At 40.6% G+C, this 22,728-nt stretch overlaps 1 protein-coding gene across 4 annotated transcripts; it reads right to left on the bottom strand.

Moving 5' to 3' along the window:
• Window positions 1-4,344: 4,344 nt before the first annotated feature.
• On the bottom strand, window positions 4,345-21,782 carry Spoon (A-kinase anchor protein spoonbill). 4 transcript variants are annotated; one of them, XM_076792920.1, is made up of 6 exons: window positions 21,603-21,782; window positions 8,032-8,832; window positions 7,310-7,807; window positions 6,857-7,072; window positions 6,649-6,779; window positions 4,345-6,566 (listed from the first exon to the last, which is right to left on the bottom strand). In XM_076792920.1, the coding sequence occupies exons 2-6, from the start codon at window positions 8,786-8,788 to the stop codon at window positions 6,459-6,461; spliced, it is 1,710 nt and encodes a 569-aa protein (XP_076649035.1). In that variant the 5' UTR covers window positions 8,789-8,832; window positions 21,603-21,782; the 3' UTR covers window positions 4,345-6,458. The 4 variants fall into 4 exon arrangements, with proteins under 4 accessions (XP_076649035.1, XP_076649037.1, XP_076649036.1 ...); XM_076792922.1 differs by lacking the exon at window positions 21,603-21,782 and adding an exon at window positions 21,210-21,326; XM_076792921.1 differs by lacking the exon at window positions 21,603-21,782 and adding an exon at window positions 12,210-12,732.
• Window positions 21,783-22,728: the final 946 nt, after the last annotated feature.

The raw sequence follows: 22,728 nt of genomic DNA, 5'->3' as shown, positions 1-22,728 counted from the left end.
TCTCTGGAATTGTTCAGAGACTTGTCAGATTTAGTTTTTTTTTGGCTCACAATAATTGCTCGATTCGATTGCGTGCGTTAGTTTTTAAGCTTGTTTATCAGTATTGTATAAATGTCGAGTAATTATTGCCGTAACTTCAGTTTGCTCGGTTCGATTTTTGATTCCGACACAGCCTTATGCTGTGTCGGACCTTGCTTGTATGTACCAGACCGGTTGGTACCGGTGCTCGGCGTAGATCCATTGAGAGGGATGGTTGAGAGACCTGTTCACTCGTGTAAAATCCTCTCTGCTGTAAGGCCACCCGAGTCGCCTCAACGCTAGTCGTTGCCTGGCGACAGGTGGGTGGGGGAAATGGGTATCGTTTGAACGCTTCTCTCGGCCATCGCTCTTCGTGAGGACACGTCGGGTATCGGTGCTGGCTGGAGTTGGTTCTGCAAGCATTGTACGCGTCGCGTCACCCTCGAACCAGAGCCTTCTGCTCTGGTTCGGTTTTGTTTCTCTCTTCGAAAGAATCAGAGCCTTCTGCCTGATTCATTTTTAATCTCCCGTGAATCGGAGACTTCTTCTCCGACTCACACATTTTTTATCCGCAATAATTACTCGACATACGTTGCGAAATTTAGTTTGTAAAACTCGAAAGCGTCGTTGTAAGAAAGGGAGTCAGAAGGAAGCGTATTGAATTCCTTCTGGCTTCCTTTCGGGTCTCTCGTGCAGCAACCTCCTCGTGGTGAGACCCGGGCAATCGATAATATTCTCTATTTGTTAGATCTTCTATTATCTTGCAAATAAAGAATAATATCGAGCTAATGGCTGCTCATTTATAATTTGCGATAACATTGTGAAATAAAATTTTAGACGTACTGATAATAAAAACTTGTGTATTTAATTGAATTGTGTGTCTGAATTTATTTTAAACCTGCATGGGGTGGGCCAAGGGTCCTTCCTGCTTTCCTTCGCGCTTTCCTTGTTTACCTTTGGCCCACCTACGCCTTCTTGGCACCTCCTATTAATTATTAATCGAAACACACACTTCTTGTTTCGGAATACTTTTTCATTCAATAAACATCGTACATTTTTTCTGGATTTCTAATTGAAATTTGCTTCTGAACTTTTTAAAAGTTCTGTTTCTTAAAATTGCTATGACCCTAACCTTTATGTCGTTGCGTCCCCATTTCGTTTGATTTATTTCCTATTGGAATTGTTCATGTTTCCAATTGAAATTTATTTCTGAACTTTCAAAAGTTCTTATTCTAAAATTTATATATCTGGTTTTAAGTTGGTATTCCTCCGAACGGAGGTCCCTCAGGGACTCACTGCTGTGGGTGAGTACGGGTATTGGCGAACCCGGGGCGCCCCGAAGCGCCACCTCAGTAGATGGAAGTTCTGACTTCATCTACTCTTAGTTTCTTGTCGGGTAGGCCGTACTTGTGTACGGGGTTTGTTTGGCTCTCGTGAGCCTGTTAGATTTGCACTCTTGTGCATGTTAGGTAGGCCGTACTCGTGTACGGGGTTAGTTTGACTCTCGTGAGCCGGGTAGATTCGCACTCTTGTGCATGTTAGGTAGGCCGCACTCGTGTGCGGGGTTAGCTTGGCTCTCGTGAGCTGGTCTTAGGTTGGCTCTCGTGAGCTGGTTAGATTCGCACTCTTGTGCATGTGATGTAGGCCGTACTCGTGTACGGGGTTAGGTTGGCTCTCGTGAGCTGGTTAGATTCGCACTCTTGTGCATGTCAGGTAGGCCGTACTCGTGTACGGGGTCATCGTCTCATCTTTGTTTCTTCGTCTTTTTTTTACTTCGGTTCCTCCATCGTATCCTGTCTAATTATTATTAGTCTGTTTCAGAGTGAGTATTGCAGTCGGAGAAAATTGATCGTCGAACGAAGACAACATGAAGACTTCTTATTATTTGTAAATTAGTATTAGTCGTCGAGCAATTATTGTGTTAGATTCACTTTCTTAAATGTGCTTGCTCATTTGGGTCACAGCCTTCTGCTGTGACCAGTCGGTAGCGTCAACCTCGAACCAGAGCCTTCTGCTCTGGTTCGCGTCTTTCATTTTTCATTTTCACAAATCTCAGCCTTCTGCTTTGATTGTTTCATTGTCGCCTCGCGACTCGGAGCCTTCTGCTCTACTTTCATTTTGTCTCACATTGTTCAGAGACTTGTCTGATTTAGTTTCCTTTGTTTTTTGTCCACAATAATTGCTCGACTTGCGTGCGTGCGTTAGTTATTAAGATTTATGTATCGTCGTTGTAATTATGTCGAGTAATTTTTGCCATAACTTCACTTTGCTCGGCTCGATTTTTGACTCCGACACAGCCTTATGCTGTGTCGGACCTTGCTTGTATGTACCAGACCGGTTGGTACCGGTGCTCGGCGTAGATCCATTGAGAGGGATGTTCGAGAGACCTGTTCACTCGTGTAAAATCCTCCCTGCCGTAAGTCCACCCGAGTCGCCTCAACGCTAGTCGTTGCCTGGCGACAGGTGGGTGGGGGAAACTTAGGGTATCGTTTGAACGCTTCTCTCGGCCATCGCTCTTCGTGAGGACACGTCGGGTATCGGTGCTGGCTGGAGTTGGTTCTGCAAGCATTGTACGCGTCGCGTCACCCAGTTTCTCTTTTTGAAAGAATCAGAGCCTTCTGCCTGATTCGCTTTTGATACCTTGTGGATCGGAGACTTCTTCTCCGATTCACACCTTTTGCCCCGCAACAATTACTCGACATACGCTAAATGGTAAAGTGACCTTTTCCGTCTGTGGAAAAGTAATCTTTCCCATTTAGCGATCTGCGAAATTTAGTTTATAAGATCGTACATCGCCGTTGTAAGAAAGGGAGTCAGAAGGAAGCGTGTTGAATTCCTTCTGGCTTCCTTTCGGGTCTCTTGTGCAGCAACCTCCTCGTGGTGAGACCCGGGCAATCGGTATTATTCTCTATTTGTAAGAACTTCTAGTAATCTTACAAATAGGGAATAATATCGAGCTAATAGCTGCTTATTTATAACTTTGCGATAACATTTTAAAATAAAATTTAAGACGTACTAATAATAAAAACTTGTGTATTTAATTGAATTGTGTCTGAATTTACTTTAGGCTACCTCGGGATGAGCCGAAGGTCCTTCAATGCACTCCTTGTTTACTCTTGGCCCATCTTCACCTTCGAGGCAGCTCTCTTTCAATTATTAATCAAAACACGCTGTTTTTGTTTCTGAATACCTTTCTATTCAATGAAAAAGGGTTAGCTTGTCCCTGTTGAGCAAGTGTTAGGTTAGTGTTAGGTTTGCTGTCCTCAGCGGGTTAGATTTACACCTGTTTTCACCCGTGTGCGTGAACGGTCGTGTATTGGGTTCAGAGTCGTATCTTCATCATTTATCATAGGTATATGGGCTAAAGTTCTCGTCGATCTAGTTACAAGATTTATCGTTCGTCAGAGTAGAGGGCGTAAGAAATCTAGTTGTTGTTAACGCTGTCGGTATTTCAGATCGTGAGACGCGAAACCCCATATGGTGATTGGTCTACTCCTATACCTCGTCTGTGCCCATAGCATGTGCAAAACATGGGCGACGGCAGGTAAGAGCGCGGAGACGGTAGATAAGAGCGCGTCGGCTGTAGGTAAGCGCAGGGACTGTGGGTAAGCAGGGGAGCGCAGCGGCTGTAAGTAAGAGCGAGATCGTGTTGGCTCTCGATATGAGAGGCCAGCGGCACCGACGAGATATCTCGTCGGTGATTGGGGCCGTTACCGACCGCTCCCAGTACCCACCTGGGACCCACTTTGAGACTCGCAGTGGGGGCTGGCAGTCTTTATATATATCTCGTCATAACTTTTAGCATGGAGCAGAACCTGGGCAACTTTTAGCATAAAACAGAACGCATTCTATCGTAATCGTATAAAGCTACAAGTTTTCATGATGAAAAAATAGGAGCTTACGACTAAAAAGAAATTGTACTCCTAAGAAAGCAAACTGTCCATAAAGCGGAATCGATTCGGAAATACAAATTGGATCTCCCAAACATACAGAAACGACCATAGACTGATCCTCAAATCCTTATCACGTTAAAACCACGTCACATAGATACTAATAATTTAAGTTAATACAATTCTGATCTTAGATCCTGAAATCTAAGATCTTAAGTTGGGAAGCAGAAAAGTTTATATCATAACGCGAATAACAGTGCTCCATTAGGTTTTAAATGATACAACAATGAAATGAAAAGATTTTTACAAAATCTTTTTGTTCAACAAATTAAAATTTTGTCTTTAAATGTATACATATTTATTTTTTTGCTTTTGTATAAGTATGTATATAACCAGTAGAATCTAGCTTGTTCGGAATAGGAAATAAAGTCAGGTATTAAAATGATACAAATTTAATGAGAATGCTAGAGGTTACATTGAGGTATATACAAAATGAGCTTAATTTGGTAGATAATGGTAAATGAAGTTGTAAGAAACACGAATGGATCTGAATGTTGCGGTCAACCATATTTTATGTACTTGCACACAACATGCTGATTTAAGAGACCAATGTGACGAAAAGTATTGATTGTACTATTTCTGATCAGAAACGTATATTCAATATTAAAAATAAAATATCTGTGTAACAATTTTCGTTGTGACACATTCATGGAACATATTGTACTGATCAATCTAAAATGTTTATCATGAAGCATACACACGATTCAATGATGAGCGGCTCTTTTTCAATAACTGTATCTTATGTATATCCCCAAGAAAATATTTCTATTATAATTACGTATCGACAACAATAGGTATTGACAAGTAACATTTTTCGAGAAGCGTTTTCTTTCTTCGCTTGGGTACAGTACAAGTTACAAATGACACACTTTATACATGTTTCTCGACGACTTTTTTATGATTTTTGTCACACTAGCGGTGGTATTTTTGTCTTATAAATATAATCACTATGACTCATTCAGCACAATTTAGAGTTTCATAGAATAAATGAAACGCCCGACAAAAATAATTCGTTGGACATTATATAATGAAATATAAATGTTATACTGTTATCAAAAGACTACCAGCCTTTTCACAGTCTGCTCGATAGCAGTGAAACTGATTAAAATGCCGCATTACATTCTATAAGACACTTCAACCGGGATATAGAAAGAAAAAAGAATAACAATTTACTTGCCGCGCAACCAGAAGAGAAGATATTATCATTACGCAAAAAGAATTCCACGTATTCTCCGAATACGTTGCTCCTTTTACTGTTGAAAAATAACTCAGCTAAATCGATCAACATATACATATTCATATAAGATATAAGCCTCTAACGTTAAATTATACAGATAATATCGATACTACAGTTTCTTTAACAATTTGGGACATCAACGATCCCAATTTTCAGGACTTACGGTCCTCATAATTATCTTTCCTTTTAATAATAATCAAGATACAACACGAAGAAAGAAATTAATTCATTAATTAAAATAACATTTTCTGGCATAATTAGACGAAATAAGTTTCCCTGGCATAGCTTAATCGACTAAGTAACTCACGTTTCCAATGAGTAAACTTGCTTGTAATAAGTATCACGGTCACATAGAAGCGAATTTCCCGATTCGTCTGCGGTTGTTAATAATGTAATCACTTTTCATCAGTGTTTGAGAAATATAAAATATACACATCAACTATCTTCAATTTTGTCATCGTTATCACCGTGTAGAGTTATCTAAGCATCTATCAGTTTTTTCATTTTCTTTTTTTTTTTACTATTCTTATTATCATTAAGGTATATTATAAATACTTTATAACTGAAGAAGTAATGTTACACTATATACAAAGGTATGATCAAAGTCTGCGTATCTAAGGGGAATCTAAGTATGCAAAACGCAACTCAGTTGCGTTTCCTCAGTAACAGTCTCAGAGTTAGTATTTCGTTCACATCGTGGTTTGCAACTAGAACTTAAACGTGAGCGTTTTGGTTTCTAATTATTGAAGCCATCTCGCAAGGAGGCACTGTCCGAGCTGTAATCCGAACACTTTGATCAGATTTTCTCGAGGTGTAAAGTAGGCCATCGAAAACAACCTTCAAAAAGCGTGAGGCGCAATATTGCTCCGTTTTCGAAAAATACATTGTTAACAACATGAAAAATTCGGTCGCCGTGTGTCAATCACGTGAGTTGCGTCATAATACTTGTCGAGATTGTTTCAGAGAGACTCCCCTACACCTGCATTTGATCAGAACACTCGGATTACTGGGGTTCATGTTGTGTACCCTTCTGAGCTCAATAAATATATGAAATAACTCGAAAAAATTATTGTTTCAACAATTAGCAGGAAGTGTCTACATCGTATCGCCGAAGTATGAAATCATGAATCATGAAACTCCGAGTGTGAAAAATCACTACGAATACGCGCGTACAATGACTAAAAAATTACACGATCACGTATTATCACCAGATGATACATCTTTATACAACTGAATTAATAAAGGCTAAACTCTTATACCGTAGTGTATGAAACCGTTATACCTTCTTCTGGAACTATGCACTCTAGCGGTGTCGCGTATGCTAATTTGCGAACTATTAATTCATCGGCAAGGGATATCACCTGCGAACAAAAATCAATCAGAAATGTAAACACGAGCACGACCAACTAGGTTCTAAGAATGTCTAACAAGAAATGTACTTACCCCATACTTTGGAATATTAAGATAAAGATTAACATATGTACTACTGTTAATGTAGCCTCCAATTTGAGCTTGGCCAATGGTACCACAACATAAGTGAAAAACTACATCGTAAGCGTCTTGACTCCACTTACCTAATACAAAAATGTTACAATATGAAACATCACAAACTGTCGCAGCAGAAGGGGAGACAATAAAACAAGGTGCTCACCATTTGTTGGCTGTACATTTGCTAGGAATACTTCAATTGCTTGGAATGGCAATGTGAGATAATCTGACCTAATTTTCTTCATTTCTACACTACTGAAATACCAGTAACCCCCGTGATCTACCAGCCGTACTAAATGCCGTTCACCATTGGGGTCTGGATTCTCGATGCACGCCCTCACCCACCTATTCTGCCAATTCGCAACCAAGAGCATTCCCTCTGAAAATTGCAAAACATAAAATTACTTGTGTTCGCTCACGACAGTTAATAAAATAAGCAGCTTATTTCAGGAAAACTGCAGATCTTTATGCAAACTCGCATAGAAGTACATGTCATTAACGTTTAATAACATCACATTGATTACTGCAATCAGCAACCATAAAAATTTCACAGAAGTAAAATAATTCCTCGAATGAAAAATCAATTAAATCGTGATAGATCAATAGAAAAACCTACTGGTGAGTTCTTCCGGAACTGAAGGCGAGTCTGTCGTGTTGTATAACTTTGTCATACTGTCAACTAAGGTCCACAGGTACGGATACGTGGGGTGAGTAGGAAGCTGAACGAAGAAGCGATTTGGTTTAACTATATGACATATAACAACATCGTTATTCACTCCTCCCACCAAGGATAACTGCATGAACTCTGTTAACCAATCGTTGAACGGCAAGATCTGCTCGAGGGTCAGTTCAGGATATTTGTTTTCTGGGAACTTCTGTCGTATCATCTCCAAAGCGACCTTAATTCCTTCCGAGGAACCCGTTATGCGACACAACTTCAGATTCATCGACGAGGGATGGTAGTCCACGTATATGTTCACGTTCGCCTCCATTTGTATACTTTGTAAAAAACTACGATGGACACCGATTAATCTTCCTACTAAATTCTGTGGTACGTTGAACTGGTATGTTTGAGGCATCATGCTTTCCTTTAGGTGATCCTTGATACTGCCACCTGCAATAGGTAATAAATTTTAAACAGTCCAATACACGCACACAAATTCTACATTCTAATTACCAACAGCTTTTCTCCATCAAAAATGACCTTAAATAGATAAAGATGAAGTCTTTACCTCAAGGTTATTCAAATCTCCGAGAAAGTTAGAATTTAATACAACATACTAGAATGTTAATCTGTTAATGGACGATAACCGTTAACAGTGCAACTGTTAATTTTACCTTTCCCACTGTCTGCACTCCCTTCGCTTCTGGCTTCATCCGTGACACTACCTTCCAGTACTCCGGAGACTGGACTGTGCATAGCAGAGTCTCTCTCTGATAATGCTTGTGCAGGACTCTTTGAGCACTCCTTAGATGGAGTGGTGTCAGACTGCTCTTCGCTTTGATGATAGCTGCATTCGTTATTCGTTTCATGCTCTTCATCTTTGCTAACGTATTCTAACGAATTGTCCTCCTCGCTGGCTACCTTCTGCTCTTCCTCTTCAGCAACGTTCTCGAATATTTTCATCACCTTGACGTCCATAGCGTTTTCCAGAGAGGACGAGCTTCTACTTCTGGCAATGGTCTCGAAGTTGTTCGTCTTGGGATTGCTACCAAGCTGTATGTCTGTTTTGGTCTCCTGCGAGGATGTTTTCGACCTTATGAAGGCGGTTTGCGTGCCCGGCTTCCTCTGAGGTATATCCAGACTCTCGCTTCGTTTCCTGGGACTGCAAGCGGTCTCCTCCGTCGATTTACAGGAAGAATTGAGCGTGTACGATTCCTCGATGTGTATATCGGAGTCGTAGAAGTTTGAGTTGCTCTTCGACGAAACTGTTTCCTTTCTGCAGTCGACGAGAGTCCGATCGCTACAATCCGAATCCGGTGTTCCACCTGGATCAGCTCTGTCAGCTCGACGGCATTTGTACCAAAACAGGCCAATTATCAGCGCAACGGCAGGGAAACTCCACTTCACAACCTGTACGTGGGTAGCCGACATGTTTCTGGTTCACCGTTGCTGTTGTTGTTCAGGAACTGTATATTCTGGAATAACGAGACATAGGTTAACGATGCGGAATATACTTAGCTATTAAGAAAAACGTTTCTCAAGTAACAGAGTCGACAAGGAATTCAAAAGGACGTTCGCTACCGAGAAATGGGTTTAACGTTTCAATGCTCAGTCACGAATTCAATCTGAATTGCTCCGATAGCGAGAACAAAGAAATGAATGGAAACTAAAATAAAAGTTTTCCAAGTCAATCGTCCGGAACAAAAATTACAACGAAGTACTTCTTCTTCTAAGGATTTCAACAAATCAGAAACGATATACATGATATTCCTAAATTTATAAAATTCGCAGTCTACTTATGATGCTGATTTCGATCATTGATCTAATTAGGCCAATTATATACAATTCTTGCTGCCGTGAATTCCTATCCGAATTATAAGAATAGTTACTAAAAATCGAAGTGCGAAACGTTCCGCAGCGTTCGGAGAGAAAGGAGATTAGTTCGATAAGAGTTCATGAAACTGTAACGTACACTCGAGCCAGTGAAACAGATTTTTTAAAAATTCGAGCGAGTATCCCGAACGAATTCGTTGAAAACGAACGCCTGATCGATCAAGATAGGAAACAGTATGGTTGTTTCAAATCATTTTTACGCAACTCGAAGCTCGAAGAGAAATCATCGACGCTGACAGAAAGATCGTTCGTGCTATGCCTCGCTTTGATAAAAATAAACATTATCAGGAAGAAATCCTTGGAATTGTTCCTAGCTGGAACAAGAAATAATGCGCGCATACCTTTACCCAGAGTCGGCCTCCTTCGCTAATTAATGTTTCGCAAGCGTAACTTCCGGCCGTGAAGGGTGCTCGCTCGAATATCTTAATTAAGAAAGAAGATCGGAGACTCTTGCGGTTCCACGAAACGAGCAATTAATAAAAATGCAAATATTACCGAGCACATAATTAATAAACTGTAACGATTTCATAAATATATAGTGTATAATGTTATTACGGTGTCGACGCGGTTGTAAACATTCCCGATTAAACATCCTCCCATCGTAAACAGAACAGATTTGTTGACGATTCCATGAGAAGCGTTTCGGTTGCCTGTAAGGCCACATAATGACTCTATTAGGCACAAAGTCGGCGAGATCCATGAGGACTATTAATTACTGGGTTTTGTCCGTGACCATTTGAATTTTTTCCCTGGTAATCTCATTCTTTTTAGAGTACCGTTTTTGCAATAGCAATAATGAAAAATTTATCCGAAGTTATGGAAGAAGATCGCTCTTTGTCAATGATGGTAGTTGTTGGAAACATTTGTTATCACTGCTCAATGGACATCGAGAGAAGTTGATGACTTTCACTGGTTAGTGTTACAGAATCGAACACAGTAAAAATAATACAAATTTGTTTCGTGGACTGATAGAACGAATGTTGTTTTCTTTTTTAAATGGGGTGCCGATTGCTGCCGTGTATAATCAGAGCGATAATTATTACTGTGCAATGGAATGTTTGAAAAAGGATCAAGACGATCGATAATTATATCATATTGGATGTTAGGTTGGTGTTGCCGAGGGAATATGAGCTGAGGATTGGGAGCGTTAGTGATGGGCAATGGACAGGGATAAGGGAGCAATGGCTTCGACCTAACAGTAGATTAAAGACTTAATGCTTCATTGTATAATGTTGTGTGATAAACAGCTAAACGAATCACCGATGATAACATAATTATTTAATTCATAATTGATGTAAGACCTTTCTAAACAATGCTAAACACTCCCTTTAATGTTACGTTGACAAACTGTCGACGTTTTTCATTTAGCAATTACTAATTGGAGAGCAAACTTTTCATTGACAAATTATTCGTAGTCCGTCACAAACCGCTTGCAATATCGAATCAGTCACGTGGTGAAGATTTTAACCCTTAGCACTCGAATGGTGACTGTGAGGCACCACTAAAAATTTCTGTATCATTGTTCAAAATATTTTTTACATTATTAAATTTGTTTGCATTTAATAAACCACTAAACATTTCGGTATTGTACGAGTAAATTGCATCATTTTCGTAAGTATAAAATGAAAACAATATATAGAAGGGCAATATTCTAGGTGGGAAGAAATGTTTCGTTTTGGAATTAATATAGCTTCGAGTGCAAACGGTTAAACACGATCTATCGAACATGTATGTTCTTTGAACCCAAGAGAAAATTCGACTTTTCTTTTTCTTATAGGAGATAAATCCCAGGGCATGTGGTCTGAGCAGAAGATGAGAAGACTGATCGAACTTTCACTGAAACTCACGTTTTCGCGTACGTCTCGGCCGAGCACGCGACGACCGCGTAAAACCCGATGATCACGTTTCATCGATTTCAGCTTCACCAAAAGCGTCCCGAACGCAACAATTACAGCAGAACGCGTGGCTCGAGTTGCACGACAGGGGCCACTTCCAGAATGAATTGTCCAGGGCATCCGATTTCACAGAATCTACGTCTGTACAGGCGACTCTCGGTTTCCCGCTCACGTTACATACTTTGAGCCGGCCTGTAGAGCACATTCGCCCGGTCACGTTGCACGTCGGAGGTTTCCATCTGTGATGCCGAAAGTTCCGAGAAACGGATCAATTTTCACCGAAGGAGACCCCCGAAAAACGCGCACCGCGACGAGCAATCTCGAGATTCCGTCTCCTCGAACTTCTGACAATTTCCAGGAGATCGCACGGCGAACACGAGGCACGGAAAACGGAGCACCATCCCCTGCCAACTTTCTCACTGGCCAGTCACTTCTACTGGAGGACAGACGATCCGATTCGATCCGATCCGATCCGATCCGGTCCGGTGCTCGACGACGAAGATCCGAAGCGTTTCGACGGTGAAATTGAAAGGCAACATCGACCGTGGAACTTTCTTTCGCTCGGAAAAGGTTGCGACACGCCGGGCCAGGGGAATTCTGGGGGAATTCCAGGGGACACCATGGGACACGAGGCAAACAGAGCTCGAAGGTCGGGAAGGTTATTCTTAAGCCCTCTATACACGTTGGAAGATCCAGGCTTCGCGAGATACCTGCATCGCTTTGCCTTTACGTTACACCTTCTCGACATTCGAACGAGCTCTTCAAGATGTCCAATCGTTTCCCAACTGTTATCAACAGCAGACGATGAAGATAGATAAATTTTCGTCCACGCTAGGCCTAATCAGGTACCGACAAGCTGAATTGACACGAGTAGACAGCGGATTTTATGCGTTTGTGGGAAAGATTGCAAAAATTTAGGAGGATCAATGTTTTATTTTTGAAGCGATTACCAGGTGGTAGAGATTTATTTTCGATAAAAATTCGCAGTCCAACGATGAGACTTGGGAGCTAAAACGTTGCAACGTGTTTCAACGTGTATAGGGGGCTTTATGGTCGGGACTCACCGTGATCGCGTCCATGCTCTCTTCCATCTGTGTAGCCTTCGCTATCTTTGAAAAATTGCCCGGCGGTCAAAGGGCTCGAGCGGGGGAAGAACCCAGAGTAGGAGAAGCTAACTTTTGAACCGAAGAGGAGAGAAACTGTGAAGAAGGGTCCGGCGTGAAATGGTCTCGCTGACGAACCTGAAGGCGGTCTTCAACCGTTGGAACAGTGACTGACGCGGGCACTGCGGTTTGCGGAACAGCCGCGGGCTTTCAGACACGCGGTAACTCTGGAGAGACCAGTTCAACCGGAACCGTTCGCGATTGCGCAGACGCGATTACGTTAAGCGGCGCTCACACGGCGATAACACTCTCTGATAACGACCACAGGATCGTCCGGGCGCCTTTAGTTTTTCCGTAACCAGCCGGCTAGAGAAAATATTTGCCGATCGGCCGGCACGGATCCGAAGCTGGAAGAGGTCAAGCGTTCGAACCTCTCGAATCGCGACGGATACGCTCGTCGCTTCGAAGTGTTAGGTTGTTGTTGTAAAAACGACCGATTTTTAACTGTAAAACAAGCACAATCTCTGGTTTTTCTTTCTTTCTGAAACTCATTAATCGAAGCAAGCACTTGAGCAAGGAAAACAGAAAAAATGATCTACTAGATAAGCGCAATATTTTGTCCTGTCCACGAAGAAGGCGACACGCGGCTATCATTTGCACGTGTCACAGGTACGAGCAACGCGACTCCGTCTTCGTCATCACCTCCGGGACGTGTACGTGAGTTCAATCTTGATATTCCAAACGCCTAATCGATCCTTCTGCGGAAAGGACATTAACGTCGTTACTGTCTTCCCTTCGACAATTCTCCTTCTCGTTTCTTCTTGCTTTGCAAATGATTACTTTTAAAGATTCGAAAAGGGGAATTAAAGTAAAAGCTAAACTACAAGAGCATCCAAAGCTAGGAAATGAAGGACAATCAATTGAATACAGAAACGTGTGCTATGATCTAACAGATCGGTTTCCAGCATAGCAATAAAATTCTGCGAACACGTTTATTCAAGTGCGGGCATATAAAGCATCAGCTACATCCAACATTCGCATGATTGATCACACGATTCTCGCAGTTGGGGTTTCCGGGCGTTAGCAGCGTCTTTTCGGAAAAAAATCCTGACGTTTCGGATTCTAGCATTGTGGATAGCTTGATCAGTCGAATGACGCACTGTCCGCGATCGAAAACGGGTCAAATAATACTGTGTCAGTATCAACGTGTCATTCGACCCCCTGGAAGCCTGAACAGCGAGCAGTGTGCGATACAAACAGCGAAAGCCTCGAACCAACAGTTATTCATGCTAAGCACCTGTTCGGCCGTGTGTTTGCTCGCGCAGAAGGAAAATATTATTTTGTTTCAGAAGGAGACCTCTCAAGTGTGTTCTACGCGGAACTTGTTCCGGTATCTTCGATTCGTCGTTTGATGTTATCCAGCCAACGAATAAACTGTGAATTTTTATGCTAAATTAAAATGTTCTCGATCGATCATAAGAAATGGAAGATAAAAATGTGTTTCCTCTTCCGATGATCTAAATCAGACAAACATAAATATTCTGAAGTTCTTTTCATATCTTTACACTTTTTTTTTTAAATTTAAAATATAGAGCTCCTCCATGAAGTGCCACATTAAAGTGTTAAATTGACAAAGAATAAAATCGAGTATTTGCTATCCATTTAGAAAGTAAAATTTGGCTGCACTTTGGTTTGCCAATTAATTTTTGCTGTAATCGTAGTAAAAATTTACGAGGTGTCTAGCAAACAATTTCTAATACAGCGAGAACGGTGTCCGATTGTAATGTCTGTTGACTAAGGATGAGTAAGGTAGGGAAGAATGGGTGTCATCGTCATTGTTCATGGGACGCCCCTCTTCTGGATCAAGTCGATTTGATCAACTCGACGACTGCCCTCTTATTGGCGCAAACGTTACACTCCGAATTCTTAATGAAACGAGAGTTTCATATAAGTATGAGTTTGATTGTTTAGTCGGGAATGGAGTGCGTGCGATCCGAACCGCTAAATTACCCGCAAATGCTACACCGCGATTAAACTACCCTACGCACAATAACGATCGAACTGCATTCAACTTCGTAGGAACCACAAATGAAACATTTCCTACATTATCCTCGAGTTTTGTAAACGCAATGCAAGTCAGGCTTCTAAATTGTCGCACTCGATTCTAGAAAATGATTCTATCCGAATTTTTCAATTTTGTTCACTTCGATATTCATCGATTTGCATATACCAGAAACGCCTAAAGGCCCGCGGGTTCGTTTAATTGCGTGTCTCGAAGAAATTCAGCGACGCGAAATTTGTGTGGAAAGTAAAAGGAACGAAATTGGTATCGGCAGAAAGATATTGCGCAATGATTTGCAAAATTATAGTCTCTCGTCGGTAGCTGTTAGCGCGGGACACAATTCCGAGCAACAGGTTTCAGGGAATTCGCGTTACGCACGTTGTAGGCGCATAAAAATGCGTGTCTCGTGAGCGATATATCCGCGCGTGAACAATTATTTAACCGGGGCAAAAGACCGTAATATGTTTCGTTCTCACGTGCACGATAATAAGTTTCTCATGCTGGCCGAAAGTTCTCGTTGTTTCACTTTTTCGCGGGGTTTTTGCAACAAGGATGACCGGATCGCGGAACTTCGAGCAGTCTCTCAGCGTACGAAAGTCTTGAAAAATAAAAAGAAGGTAAAATTCGCGATCCGATAGAATTCAACGGAACTGCATTTTACGTTCAATTTATTCGAAGGAAAGAAAATTATTTGTAATCTTAATTACTGTTATTTGGTATTCGGGAGTGCATATTTTGCATACATTTCCGCAATTTTCGAAATGGATCACGTCACTAAGAGAGTCCATGACTATCGCTCTGACAATGACCGCACCGGATATCTACTCGTAATTCATTCACAGGTATATCTCCGTGGACAATATTGCAATAGTTACGCGCTCATTTGCATTGTACTTGTCACCGGAGATCTTGCGACATTTTTCGCAAATATTTGTAAACTGTCGACTCGCTACATCTTACAATGAAAACGTACAGAGTGCGACATAGCAACAGGATGTCATACATAACGATTATCGTGTTTTACAGTGACGATTGTACAGTATAATTACGTTCGCGGTAATGAAACTGTAGATTGCAGATAGCGCTCAAAACAGCAGTATAGTTCATACAATAACTGTTATGTAAGTGCAACCGAAGAGTGCTACAAAGTAACGTTGCGGTTTCGTTGCAGATAAAACGATTAAAAATATCCCATGCTGCGCCCTACACCGATAAACAATCGATCTCACCAACTCTAAATTAATGGCGAGTATCTGTCGAGCAATATACCTTGCAACATTGTCGTCGTCAACTTACTTTATTAAACATGGAATGCTGCACTATCTGCGTGTATGAATAAAATATTACGCGTACGTATATACCGAAGAGCGATTACTCTTACTTAACACCTTATTATCTGCTTGACTAATTATCTCGTTAATACGCGACTAATGATATAAATCCGAGCGTTGCATAGAAACTGCGTTGAACTTATCATTATTTATGAGAACTTTCACGCTGTGCCATTCATCAGATCTACTACAGCAGCTGGTGTTACGAAGAAAGTTCGCAAATATAATAAACGCGTTATCCTAGTCGTTCGCGTGCATCGCATAACTGCTTAAGGAGGGAGCACGATGTAGCAGGTCGGAAAAGAAATTTTAAATTTGTACAAGTTTATATACTTCCGTTATCTTTCACGATTGCGACGAAAGTTAAATAGTAGGAACTTTGATATGGTTTTGTTTCATTGGATTTGAATGAATTTTGACGAAGCTGCGGGAGTTCAAAGACCGAGCTAATTTTACGATAGCCGTGTCCGGTTTTTCGGTGGGAATACCCCACTGTGCGCCGATCGAGACGGAGAAGGGACACGGCGGCGAACGAGGAACAAAAAGTTCAATTAAAATGAAACCGGTACCCGCTGTCCGACGAAGATCGGATCGACGACTCGAAGAAGTGGGTTACGTGGCTTTACATCCTCACGAAATACGAATTTCGAAAGAGGAAACTCAGAAAAGCAAAAGTGACTAAATTATTCATCCTCGCGAGCAACGTTGATTTTCAGATGTAAAGAATCACCATTACAGTTTCGACCGCTCATAGTAAATCACTAAAATTAACGTGAAAAATTCATTTCTACGGTAACAGATCTGCTAAATTATGGACTGCGATATGTAGGATTGAAGAAGCAATTAAGACCATAAATCTCAACTCCTCAGTGTTCGTTTGATTAACACTAGGTTTGCGGGACCCGTCAAAATGACGGGTTCTAATATTTTTAATTTACGATTATTGAGATTGTGAAGATCCATCTACGTGGAATTACTCAACAAACTTATTTCCTTAGGTATATATTATTTCAAAAATGGCTGAAAACTTTGATAGACACATTCTTCTTATTTTTATAAAGTAATGTAAAATACTCGCTTGTAATGCTCCGTAAACCTAGTGTTAAATAAATTGCTTGGAGTTCACACAATTTTTGTGGTCGCTAGCGGTGAACGGGTTAAACGAACTAAGGTAACTGTTGCACCTTTAAAGTTCAACTTAGCGCCTGTTCAGGGGTGATCCAAGAGTAAATAGATTTTTGATCGCACAATGTGGAGTATGTGGGCATGCAAGGACAACTGTTTAACGGGCCAGCCCTAGGCAGTCCGCGGCCGGTTATGATATTCGAGGACAGATATTATCGTGTGTACCCGGACACGAGTATATTTGGATCACGGGATCTGTATCTAGGCCCCGACACCAGTTTTCCAAGATACACGAACCGTGTGCTCCAATCGTTTCTAACATCGTTTCGATGTCCTGAAAATTATGCAGGCCGGTTTGCAAAACCCGAACGATTTCGAACGCTCTGTGCAGAAGTCTCGCGACGGTATGCAACGCGCGAGTACCAGTTTAATTCGTTCCGTTATTACTGGTTTATTGTTCGACGGAGGGAGGCATCCATCTAACCAGCGGATTTGCCGAAGCAGATTGTTAGAAGACGCATAGATATGCAAGAAACAAAGGTGACCGTGGTTCAACGTGCTCCCGGAATGTTCAACCTGCACGCGGAATGATGAAGTAACCGGGATCGAGTGAGAGGAGGGAGAACCTGAAGACCAAGAGAAGAACGATGAAAGCTGCGGAGAACAGAAAGGGACAGTCGAGAAACCGTATCGTTACCTTCGAACACGTTTTCGACCGAAAATTTATGTTGCACACGCGCATCACGTAACTCTTCGCAACTCCTCTGGTATCAATGAACGGAATTTTTCCGCGATATTAACAGTTAACCGGTTACCTAAAAGTATTTTGAAAATGAAGCTTTGATATTCTCGGATTTATTAAAGTATGTCAATAACCAACATTCTCTAGGATATTTTTATATCTCGAATGTAAATTAGTCTGTGATCATGCAAGACACGAAAATCTACAATTTTGCTATTTTTCAACAACAACAAAAAAAAAAAAAGATTGAAGATGTTTTAAAAAGAAATTGAAACACCCCGGGTACCTCGTTGTTAACATAAGGGTTAACGAATTGTTCACTAGCATGAGGCTTGTACTTGAAACGCTCACGAACTTTTCCATTACATAATTGCTTCTTTTGAAAATTATCCAATGAATGGGAATCATCGGTTTTATAAATTTTTGACGGGGAGAATTTTTAAGTTGAAGATAGATCGTTGATCTACAGGTTAAGCAGTATTTTTCTGTAATAAGAAAAAGAAAGGAGAATGTGAAAATTCATATTGTAATTCAAGGAATGTGTGGAAGATTAGAAGGGCCAAAAAGGTCAAGGTTTTATCCAAAGGGATGAATGCATTAAACGTGGTATAAAATTGATGATGTAAAATTTAACAGCCATGACAATATTGTATAAAACTTGAATAAGATCGCTCACCGTCCGCAATAATCATGAAATATTGATGATTAAATATCTCGTGCTCGGTTATGTTCATTCATCCTCGAGTAGCAGTGTATGGTTGAAAGTGGAAACTAATCTTTTTAACATGAAGCAACCGTGATAAATACGATGTCGTGTGTGTTGCTTATGTAAGAAATTAAGGGTAACGAAGGTCCCTTACTTATCCAGTGATTTAATTATTAATTTGTTAATTGTACTATAATATTATATTGTATTTTATATATCTATGCATAAGAATTTTATATGTATTCATATATCTTTGGAATATGAATTTCGTATAAACAGTAGAATTATATTTACATAATAATATGACATTGTAGCAACACAGTGTAACAAGCGAAGCTATTTTAATTGGTGTGTGCCATCTTTAAAGCTTAGATAAATGGAATTAAGTCGATCGATAACTAGGGGCCCTTCGTTGCCCTCACTATCTTATATTTGTGAAGGATGCCCGATTACAGTTCTTATCTCCGTAGATTAATGTGACTTACACGATGTTTGGGTCCTATCTGCTTTGTGTTCACAGCGTTGATAATAGATACGCGCGATAACCACCAACCATGTGAAGGTGAGCCATAAGAAATCTTCCAACTGTGTCAATGCTACGCTGGACCTTGTATTTGCGTACATATTTATCTACTATTATATTTTATGTAATCTACATGGCAAATAATTAATTCGCATAGTTATATAAATAATTCCTATCCTACCTACTGATTTCGTCTTAACAATTTAAAGAGAGACATTTATATATTATTAATTCCAGTCGTATATACGATCGTACGCACCTCGAGTTACATAAGCATAATGCCGAGACGATTGTACCAAAATTAGTTTTGGAAAATTGTTGTCCACGCGAGTAGTGCGAACGCGAATCCAGTTCAAATCGACAAGACTTTCGCGGTGTTTATCAATTAGCGCGATGCGCACGGATTGAAACTTCCGTTGCTCTTTACCGACAACGGTTCTATTAATATTCACGTGCTTCCGTATGAAATGTATTTCGGAAATGCTGTTTACGGATAAACCCGTAAAAGTTGAAGAGGAGTTTCCCATTTTTGGGCAACCTGTTACGCGGTTCGATTGCCGGACAATTAGACGATGACTCCTCGGGCAGTACATACGGAAATAGCCAATGCCATATTCAGGGCCAATCGCCTTAGAAAGCTAGGCAGTGGGGTACCGAACGGATGTATCTTAGAAATAGCACGTAACTAAAAGCGACTCCACAGTCTGTTGACCCTTTAAATGTCCGTGCACAGATAGACGAACAACAGCGACCACCATAGCTGTGTGGAACGCTATCAACGTGTGCGCATGCCCCACCGAGCTGTTTTTAGTGTACATTATCCATCGTAGTTAATAATAATTGAAGGGCACCGATGGGGTCGAACCAACTGAGGAAGAAGCACTTCTCCAGTGAACCATCAAATTCAGGTGTAATTCATTGAATAACTTCTTGGACCCTTTGCAGACGCGTGCCGGCATATAGCCGCCCAATTTAATAATAAATATTAAAGTAAATATAGGAAATAAATATTTATGAAAGTAATAACGGTCGCGATAACGAACGGAAACATCAGAACACGGATGCAAAAAATTACGGGCTGAGTTATCGGTGGATGAGACAATTGTAAAATTCAAATGGGGAATAAGCTTCATTACATACAACCCACAAGAACCAACTAAGTGAGGTATCCGTATTTATGTTCTTCCGAATGCCAATATCGGTTACATACAAATCATTTTGCCATACTATGGCAGTTTTACGACTGAGGAATTAGTCAGACCTGATATCCCAATAAGTACAAGAACAATTTTACAGCTGCATCAAAATTTATTACAATCAAATCCTGAATCTGTGGGATACTAAATTTTCAACGACCAATATTTTACAAGCATTCCCTTGGCTGATGCATTACTAGAAATGAAATGCTACATAACTGGAACTATCCAAAGGAATAGGAAATTTATTCCAAATGAAATAAAAAACCCAAAAATTCTCAAGATTGAAATCATTGCCTACAGATCCAAAGACACATTACTACTGGCTTGGATAGACAAATGTATCGTGACAATGCTCAGCACTCGCGCTACCTCATCTACAAAAACCATCACTTAAAGGACACACAAAGAAGGAAGAACCAATATTGTGGAGCCAGATGTCGTTATAAATTATAATAAATATATTGGCGAGGTAGATAAAGCAGACCAGAATACAGGTACGTACTGTTTTATGCAAAAGTCCCAAAAATGGTGGCTAAAATTATTCTTTCGGAGCTTGGAAATCTCAGCCATAAATTCTTATCTATTAAAACTGTTAACGCATTCACAATTTGTATGGCGCTTGGTGGCTCAATTGGTTGGAGATTTTCAAGACACTGAACCCACGAATCCTTCGGCTTCTGGAACAGCAGAAAGGCTGAACAGCCTTTTAAATATTATTTGGCGAGATGATACGGGAAGTAGTGAAGACTGTGTGGTATGTTCCAATCAGAAAATCAGAGGTCGAAGAAGAGAGTCGAGGTATTCTTGTGCTACTTGTTCGGCTAAACCAGCCTCGCACATAGGTAACTGTTTGAACGATACCACACCATGCAGGAATATAAAACTTGTCATATATAAACATAACCAAATTTGTTTTTGTTGTTTGTTTCTAATTTTGTTGGATTTTGTCAAAAAGTTTTGTCGTATTCAAATAAAGCTTTACTTTTTATGACGCAAACGTTAAACGTGTATATTTTCTTTACTGTACGCACCAAATACCTCTCTTCCAGTGATGCTCGCTCGTCGGGCGGCTCCGACCGCAAAGGGTTAAATCTCTGAGTGCCGAGCGCAACTGTATTCTGCAGGGCCGCCAGCGTCAATGCGTATGACAAAAACACGAAAAAACGTGCACGACATACTAATTACGGCAAGAGGGTTAACGGCCGCTGAACGTCCCACAAACACGCTATTCCCAGATTTTGTATAATACTTGATGACATTTAGCAATATTTACCCTTGGGAGCCGAAGAATCGGAGTTCGAAACACGTTTGCGTGGGAACGAAGCGAGACACCCGATATATGGAATGAAACACGTGTCACGCATCTCAAGCATCCGAACTTCTGTCTTCCAATGATGTATATACCCGTATTGTGGTCAGCTGAATTTCGACAGAGCATGTACGACCAGAGAAAATAATCGTAGTCTCCGTCACAAGTTATGTATTAGATTATAATTATTGACGACCAAGGTAGAAATGATTTTTCTCCGCAGAATAGATGAATTATGTATCGAGGTTGTTCGTTTTCGGGAACGCAGGATTTTCATGCGGCAAGTAAAAGATAACGAAGGAAAGCGGCCAGGCGAGTCCAACAAACACGAGGTCCGTGGGAAAATGGTCGACATACCTGTGTAATTAAGCGTCATTCGACGGTAAATTTCTTCCCGATCCTGCGTATTCGTCCTGCGAGTGGGTATGATGAATTCCCGGACACACCGAACAATCAACTTTCTTTAGATTTTCTGGAAAACTAAGCAACGTGACCACAATGTTTTTCCTCGCACGTGAAAGACAATATGGCGGTATAAATTCGGGTGCAGCATGCCCGGCACTATTCGACCGTCGCGACACATATCGGCGAGAGGGTGAACTCCGTGGCGCGAAAACTGCCGAAATTTAAAATATTGATCGTATACCGGAAATCTTGGGCTTCGTGTTTTAATAATTTATTGATTCGTTTTGGGTTAAACAGATATTTACTTGTACAGAGAATGAAAAATTCATGAATAATATATGCGTTCGTTTTTGTGCTATAAAATATCGATTTTTGTTGATTTTGACTGTTACTGCCATCTTGTGGCAAGCTCATACACCTGATATCTCATGCCAGTTACAGGTAAAATGTAGATTTCTTTTCCATTAGTTGTTGCAAATGTAGGTTTCGAATATTTGTTTCACGGACGATATAAGGTGGACAATTGCTAAAAGAGGACGTTGCAATCAATTGTAAATTGATGGTAGTCAGCCCGGGAAACGAAGGTCCAAAAGGTGTTAAATGTGTTCTTTTATTGTGTTCTTGTTTAGTACATTATTTATATGGTTTAGTTGACTTAATTTGGATACGTACCCGGAGATATAAGTTCGGCTATTCTCTACAGGATGGCATCGAAAGTCCGACGAAAGGGGGTTGGAAAGGCGAGCAAGTTATTTAACAAGACCTTACGCGAATTCACAGGTTAATATTAAATTTAATCTTAGCATTCTGCAATAATGATGTTAGACATTTTTGTTAGTACTTCTTCATACTTAATTATAAAGGGGGCGAGGAAACATGTAAAAATCGAATAAAGTAAATAATTTCTACTTGAACATGTCAAGTGGTGGAACATCCTATAATCCTCTCAGGGATTGACCTAGACATAGTGATAAGATATAGAGTGACGTTCGTAATGAAACACGTGCGCATTGATAGCGTATTTTTAACGACCTGCTTCGACACTTCCTGTTCATCGCAATACCATATTATTTTTTTT

The sequence above is a fragment of the Halictus rubicundus genome, chromosome 8, assembly GCF_050948215.1.
Source record: "Halictus rubicundus isolate RS-2024b chromosome 8, iyHalRubi1_principal, whole genome shotgun sequence".
NCBI classification, from domain to species: domain Eukaryota; kingdom Metazoa; phylum Arthropoda; class Insecta; order Hymenoptera; family Halictidae; genus Halictus; species Halictus rubicundus.
The sequence above is the reverse complement of the archived record's forward strand: the minus strand, read 5'-3'. Positions and strand labels throughout refer to the sequence as shown.

Coding starts and splice junctions, on each gene's coding strand:
- Spoon (XM_076792920.1), bottom strand. CDS start 8,788: ATGTCGGCTACCCACGTACAGGTTGTGAAGTGGAGTTTCCCTGCCGTT. Junction 7,808..8,031: donor GAGTGCAGACAGTGGGAAAG/GTAAAATTAACA, acceptor TACCTATTGCAG/GTGGCAGTATCAAGGATCAC. Junction 6,780..6,856: donor AAATGTACAGCCAACAAATG/GTGAGCACCTTG, acceptor TTTTTGTATTAG/GTAAGTGGAGTCAAGACGCT.